Source organism: Medicago sativa, chromosome 6 (assembly GCF_051527215.1).
Source record: "Medicago sativa cultivar Bolivia chromosome 6, Bolivia_mono, whole genome shotgun sequence".
Taxonomy (NCBI): domain Eukaryota; kingdom Viridiplantae; phylum Streptophyta; class Magnoliopsida; order Fabales; family Fabaceae; genus Medicago; species Medicago sativa.
In genome coordinates, this window is record NC_140754.1 from 74,719,212 (window position 1) to 74,726,099 (window position 6,888).

The 6,888-nt window shown below is 40.3% G+C and overlaps 2 protein-coding genes across 2 annotated transcripts; one reads left to right on the plus strand and one right to left on the minus strand.

Annotated features, from left to right (window-relative positions):
* Positions 1-832: 832 nt before the first annotated feature.
* LOC146916808 (uncharacterized) lies at positions 833-2,130 on the minus strand. Its single transcript, XM_085721745.1, has 2 exons — positions 1,667-2,130; positions 833-1,574 (listed from the first exon to the last, which is right to left on the minus strand). The coding sequence occupies exons 1-2, from the start codon at positions 2,128-2,130 to the stop codon at positions 833-835; spliced, it is 1,206 nt and encodes a 401-aa protein (XP_085577871.1).
* A 2,141-nt stretch (positions 2,131-4,271) lies between these two features.
* Positions 4,272-5,900, plus strand: LOC146916809 (uncharacterized). The gene is made up of 2 exons (XM_085721747.1): positions 4,272-5,683; positions 5,822-5,900. The coding sequence occupies exons 1-2, from the start codon at positions 4,272-4,274 to the stop codon at positions 5,898-5,900; spliced, it is 1,491 nt and encodes a 496-aa protein (XP_085577873.1).
* The last annotated feature ends 988 nt before the right edge of the window (positions 5,901-6,888 follow it).

A 6,888-nucleotide genomic window follows, 5' to 3' on the forward strand; every position in this document is an offset into this window, starting at 1 on the left:
CTCTACTTTCGACTTATCGACTGCCACACCTCCCTGAGAAATAACATGACCCAGAAACTTAACTTCTGACAACCAAAATTCACACTTACTGAATTTTGCATACAACTGCTTCTCCCGAAGAATATCCAACACTATCCTGAAATGATGAGCATGTTCCAGCGGGTTCTTGGAATAAACCAAAATGTCATCAATGAAGATAATGACAAATTGATCCAGATACGGCTGAAAAATCCGGTTCATATACTCCATGAAAAATGCTAGGGCATTAGTCACACCGAATGGCATAACTAAAAATTCATAGTGTCTGTAATGCATTCTGAAAGCCGTCTTAGACACATATCAAGATTTGATACAAATCTGATGGTAACAGATCAATTTTTGAAAACATTGCTGCACCCTTAAGTTGATCCAATAGGTCATCAATTCTTGGCAGAGGATACTTGTTCTTAATAGTCACCTTATTCAGGTGACGATAATCAATACACAACCTCATACTGCCATCTTTCTTCTTAACTAACAATACCGGTGCACACCAAGGAGACACACTAGGCCTAATGAAATGCTTTTGAATAAGTTCTTCTAGTTGAGATTTCAATTCTTTGAGTTCTAAAGGTGACATTCTATAAGGTACTACAGACACTGGTTCCGCTCCCGGAATCAAATCAATTCAAAACTCAATTTCTCTTTCTGGGGGTAAACTCGTGATGTCGGCCGGAAAGACATCCAGATACTCACTAACAATTGGAATATCATTAGGACTTACATCTGACTCTAAAGTCACAGTGAGCATAATGTAGAAACCCTTATATTGAGCATAAATAAACCGAACCATCTAGTAATTGTGCTTAAGCAGTTCTGATAAAGCCACACCTTCAACCGTATTACTGGTAGGCATGTAAATACTCTTCTCTGCACACCCTATATACACATGATTTGCTGAAAGCCAGTCCATTCCTAATATCAAATCAAGTTGTTTCATAGGAAGACACACTAAGTCTATATAATATGTCTTGCTAGATACGGTGATAGGACAGTTCTCACAAACATAGTTCGCTACAATTCCTCCATCGGTGGCCGTAGTCACCATCATAGGGGGATTTAGTAACGAGACAGTTAATTGAAGAGCTTCAACACATTGAAAAGAAATGAAATAACATGTTGCACCACAATCAAACAAAACTCTAATAGGATTCTGACCAAGAAGACACATACCACCGATCAAATCCTCATTTGCTTGAGCTTTCTTTCCATCTAGCGAATACACCCTACCCATGCTCATAGTGGTGTTTACGCCTTTGTATATGTTCCCTCTTTTTGGATAATTTGCCATACAGTGTCCTGTCTGACCACAAGCATAACAAGAGTCGATACCTAACTTGCATTCCCTAGTATGGGTCCTTCCACATTTCTTGCAAGATGGAAAAGGTTTGAATGAACCTGTCTGTTTCCCTTTTTGAGGAGACCCCTTTGGCTTTAGTTTTTCGTGATGCCTATTAACAAAGTTGCCTCTCCTTCTATCAAAAGTCGTGGAACCCTCTCTAACCGCTTTGTCAAAACCTTTTTCGGCTTCTAGACTGTTGTGCACCATTTCATCAAAGTTTGTCAACCTCTGCTGACTAACCACCGCATAAATTTCACCCCTCAGAGCATGCATATACTAATTAACCTTCCACATTTCATTTCTTGCATATTCGTTGTGAGTGGAGTAATGGGACAACTCTTCAAACTTCCTGTGAATTCTTTTACAGACATATTGCCCTGCTTTAGCTGAAGAAATTCTTGCTCCTTCCTGACTTTGTATGTCACGGAGAGGTACTTCTCTAACATTACTTGTTTGAAATTGTTCCAATTCATCTCCATGTTAGTGGTTCTCATACGGCATTGAGCGGTCTCCCACCAATCTTCCGCTGCACCACGAAATCGATTGGTTGCAAAGATTACTTTTTCTTTGCCAGTACAATCAGCCATACGAAAAATCTTCTCCTTGTGCTTAATCCACCTCTCAGCTTCCTGTGGCTCGCCACGACCATTGAATTCTGGAGGATGATTCCGATTGTACTCTCGGAAAGCTGGATTCCCAAAGACTGGGGGTGGTGGATGTTGTTGACGAACTCCTGGACCTTGTTGCATTGTTACAGCCCACTGTTGTTGAGACTAAGCATTTTGCTGGATTTGTTGTTGCATCAACTGCATCATTTGTTGATTCTGCTGCATCATCTATGCCCACATGTTTGCATTAGGGTTAACATTATCCTCAACATTCCGATTACCTCTTGGCCGGCCTCGTCCTCTTTGTTCTCCGGACATTTTGCTCTAACTGTCATATTCAAGTCAAAGTGATCAATTTCAACCAATATAACAATGAGAATAAACATCCTAGACTCAAAGAGAACAACTACTTGGATTGTAATCTTAATGACCCAAGGCACGATCTGAAACGACCAGCTCTGATACCAAATTGTCACGCCCAAATTGAAAGTCTCTAGAATATTCAATAAGTGCGTTAAAACTGATATTAGATACATTAATTATAAAATACAAAAACGACATCAGTCGAGAGTTCAGATACAAAATCCAACTTGAGTCTTATGTTACAATATTTACTCAAAGATTGCCGAACGAAGCTTGATTACAAAGTTCTTATAACACATCTTATAATATAACATATGCTTCAACTAGATAAACACAAAGTTGGTTCCACGAAAGCACGATCAATCCAAAGCTTTCTCCTTACCTTTGCCACGAGAAACCTGTGAACCTGAACAAAGAATGAAAGGGATGAGACATAATGTCTTAGTGAATTCTACCTAACCCTAGGCTATTGGTAACCTCGGGGAAAACCTATGGTTACCACGTGTCTACAATACAACCTGACGGTTTATTATACGTGTGTGGACATGCTTGTCTAGACGGTAGTGCATGCTAGGACCGTCGTAGAATCTTCATAAATAACAAAGGTTTAGCTTACATCTTACGTGTCATGGCGATCAAGGGAACCTAAGACCGCTATACCAAGATACGCTAAATGCATCAAGGCCTAATACTTAAGTTATTCATGACCCGATCCTAAACCGAACGATTAGGAAAGACCTAAGATCGTCGCCGGTAAATCTTCATAACTTTCTCAAGACTATCATCATATCTTATTCATTAAGTTAGCAATTAGTTTTGAACAACAACATTATCTGAGTTCATTTTACAGATAGCTTCGAGGTGGAGTAATCCCGAGCACAATCCCTTATCTAACCGATGAAAACCTATCTAAGGTAGATCGGACTCCCTTAGTGTCGTGCGGGCCCTCCTTGCGAAGCATATCCCATTTCACCTAGCGGAAACCACTTGAGATCTAACCTAGCATGGATCACAAGAGACGCGACACCTACATCTTGCTTAAACTTTCTTAGTGAATAGATTAAACTAATCACTTCACATCTTAACATACATAAGTTCCATGATGACGTTCTAATTCTAGACAAGCTATGCCGAGGCTCTTTGTTCCTTCCCTTGCTTAATTCATGTCTACCCCATCAAGTTTCATGTGAATCTCTCATAAGCCGTTCTTGGTAATTAAGCTAAGATTGCCATGATATTCATTTCATGAATCACTTGATGTTATGTGCATTGCCTAGATATTGTTTTGGGGTTATAAAGTTATAAAACGATGAAAGAAAGGCTTCGAAATGACCACCGGCCCTAGAATGGGCCAACAGGCCAACATCATGTTGGCCAAGTCAGAGAGTTGCGCTATTAGCGAGTTTTTCTTGGCAACTTTCTTTGAATTTCGCTATTAGCGAAATTATTTCGCTAATAGCGAGTTTCTTCGGGTCTGTGGTGCAAAATATGCAATTTTTGACCAAAAACTCATCCAACTTGATCATGCAATGCACCAAAACATCCAGCAACATATAGAAACAATAATAAACCTATTCCAAGGAATGGACTTTGTAAGAATGAACACCAAGCAATACAATTTCAAAAATCTTAACTAAGCTTTTGCTTTTGTCAAAGAACTTTGTCCTTGGTATCGTTCTTACCTCTTGAAAAAGAGCCGATTGCGATATCTTTACAATTTTCAAATGAAATCATGTTCCTTTACAATGTTTACAATTTAGCTTCGATAAGCCCTTCAAAAAAAATTGTATATTTTTTTGCATAAGCATTTCATGCATCATGTGCATTCATAGTTTCTAGTCTGTGTCTCACACCGTGTCTTCTCCAGAGAAGGTCAATTCATCAGTCTACTCGCATCTACATTACTCGAGCAAATCAGAATGGATCATCTTGAACTTGAACAAGAGAACCACAATCTTCGTGAAGAGGTGACAACCCTCCAGGCCGAAAATGAAATTTTGAGGAACTTAGTATCTTTGATGACGGTTGCACAGAGTCAGCCATTGCCTCTTCCTATCAGCAGTACTCCAGCTCAGACGGTTGCTTCCACTACCCCGATTTCACCATGCTATGCTGGAAGGTTATCTCTGGAGCACACCTTTAATTTCAACATGTTTGCTAGTACTCCTCAACATGCTATGCTGGAAGGTTATCTCTGGAGCACACCTTTAAGTTCGTATGAAGTATTATGTCCTGATATCTCTAAGGATCAAACTCCTTTTGTGCAACAGACAAAGCCTATCTCTCAACCGGGTCATTTATTCCCTCAAGCTACTATGACTTACTCATCACCGTTGATTCATACTACTCAGCAGGGCCCTGGACCCATCTATCACTCAGAAAATGTGGTTGCATACGACCGGATAGCTGAACTGGAAGAAAAGTTTGACATAATACAGTTGGAATTGAAAGCTCTTCGTGGGAAAGAACGGTTTGGGAAAAATGCTTATGATCTTTGCTTGGTTCCCAATGTCGTGATACCACCCAAATTCAAGGTCCCTGATTTTGAGAAATACAAAGGGAACACTTGCCCTGAGCTTCATTTGATAATGTACGTGAGAAAGATGTCTGCTCAAGTAAGTAATGATGAACTCCTTATCCACTGTTTCCAAGATAGTTTGACCGGTGCCTCACTAATATGGTACATGGGTCTGAGCAAGGATGATATCAAAACTTTCAAGGATTTGTGCGAGGTTTTCGTTCAGCGATATAACTACAACTTGCACTTGGCCCCAAACAGAAAGGAACTGCAGGCAATGACCAAGAATGACAATGAATCCTTCAAAGCTTATGCCCAACGTTGGAGAGATGTTGCCGAACAAGTCCGTCCATCTCTGGAAGAGAAAGAGTTGACCGAGATTTTCCTGGAAACACTGGATCCGTTCTATTTTGAGCATATGCTTGCAAGTGCATCTGGCGATTTCGCGGATATCATGGCCGCAGGCATGCGTATTGAAGATTGGGTCCGAAAAGGACATTTGATCAAAGAAGTTGTTCCCACTAATGGTTCAGAAGAGGAAGACCAGGAAATGAGTGTGGCAGAAAGTCAGCCTCAACAACAGTATCTGGCTTATCACCCTATTGCCGCTGTTATGCCTGTCACAAATGCTCTGCAAAGTTCAGGTTATCAACCCCAGTTTCAGCAATATCAACAACAGCCTCGACAACGGATTTCAAGGAAACAGATTGACCCTATTCCCATGACGTATGCAGAGTTGCTTCCAAAGTTGCTTGAAAGGAATTTGGTCTATCCCAAGGCACCTCTGCCAACGCCAGCAAAATTGTCAGCCCGGTACAGGCCCGACCTCTTTTGTGCTTTCCATCAAGGGGCACCAGGTCATGATATTGAGCACTGTTGTGCATTGCAGAAGATAGTTCAGAAGTTGATCCAGAAAAATCTCATACCTTTTGAAGAGTTTTGAATTTGAAGGTGCAAGTTAATCCGTTATCGGATCGTGGAACCTGATGTTGGTACATGGAATGTTCAGCTGCATTTGGGTCTTTGTTGATGTTTATTTCTACTACTCATCTGTTTAATTAATATGTTTGTTTGTTGCTTTATGTTTTTCAAAAAAAAATCCTTTCGTCCCACCCGAGACGGAAGTGAACTTATTTAGGGCTTTTTGCTTTATGTATTTTCATCATTAATTAAAAGGTCGCTTTGATCCCGACTTTGTTTTTATTTTGTGCTTTTTCTGGAAAGATGGTAATACAAAAAAACCAAAAATTCTTTTCTTTAAATCATTTCCACATATTTGCATAATCATAATGTTTATATCAATAATCAAATCATGCATTAATAAACCCGTTGAACACTTAAACCATGTACTCTCTCTCGACTTTGAGGTCCCTGTGTCCGAGGCTGAAAAAGGGATGATGAAGAAGTTTCCAATGAGATTTCTCGCCAATTGGGGCATCTTGGCCATCGAAGCTGCAAATATCAAAGAAAGATCGTCCTGAAGAGGACTTTCATACACAAAGACTGGCACAAGATGCTACCATCTGCCTTGCAGGGATATTGTACTTCAAGTGCACACTTTAACAGGGGCAACCCCCCCACCATCCCTCAGTATACAGTATAAAGGCAGTGCCCAACATGGAGGTCAAAGTCCTGTCAACAGAGGTTCCAATGAAAGCTAAGCTTGGTTGAATTCATAAGTGTTGTTGCGATGTGCCCTGTACAGTTATGTCAAAAGGATAAAGCAGGTATTCGACAAAGAAGGCTCGTCCCCGTGCATGTCAAGAAAGTGGCTTTGTGCTCAAAAATACGTCACCGGATTCCAGGGGCAAAGGAATGCCTAATTACAAAAGCATGGTGACAAACTTGTATGTCCTGTGAATGCCAATGCAGTCAAGAAATACTTTGTTAAAATGAAAAGTTCGATAAGTCGCAAACTTGAAAAAGCGGCTTAGGCAAAAAAGAGCGTCTCGATGGATTGAAAACCCGAAAGGGCGGTCCATGCAAAAGTTAGAGACAAAAAAAAGAAAAATGTGTTT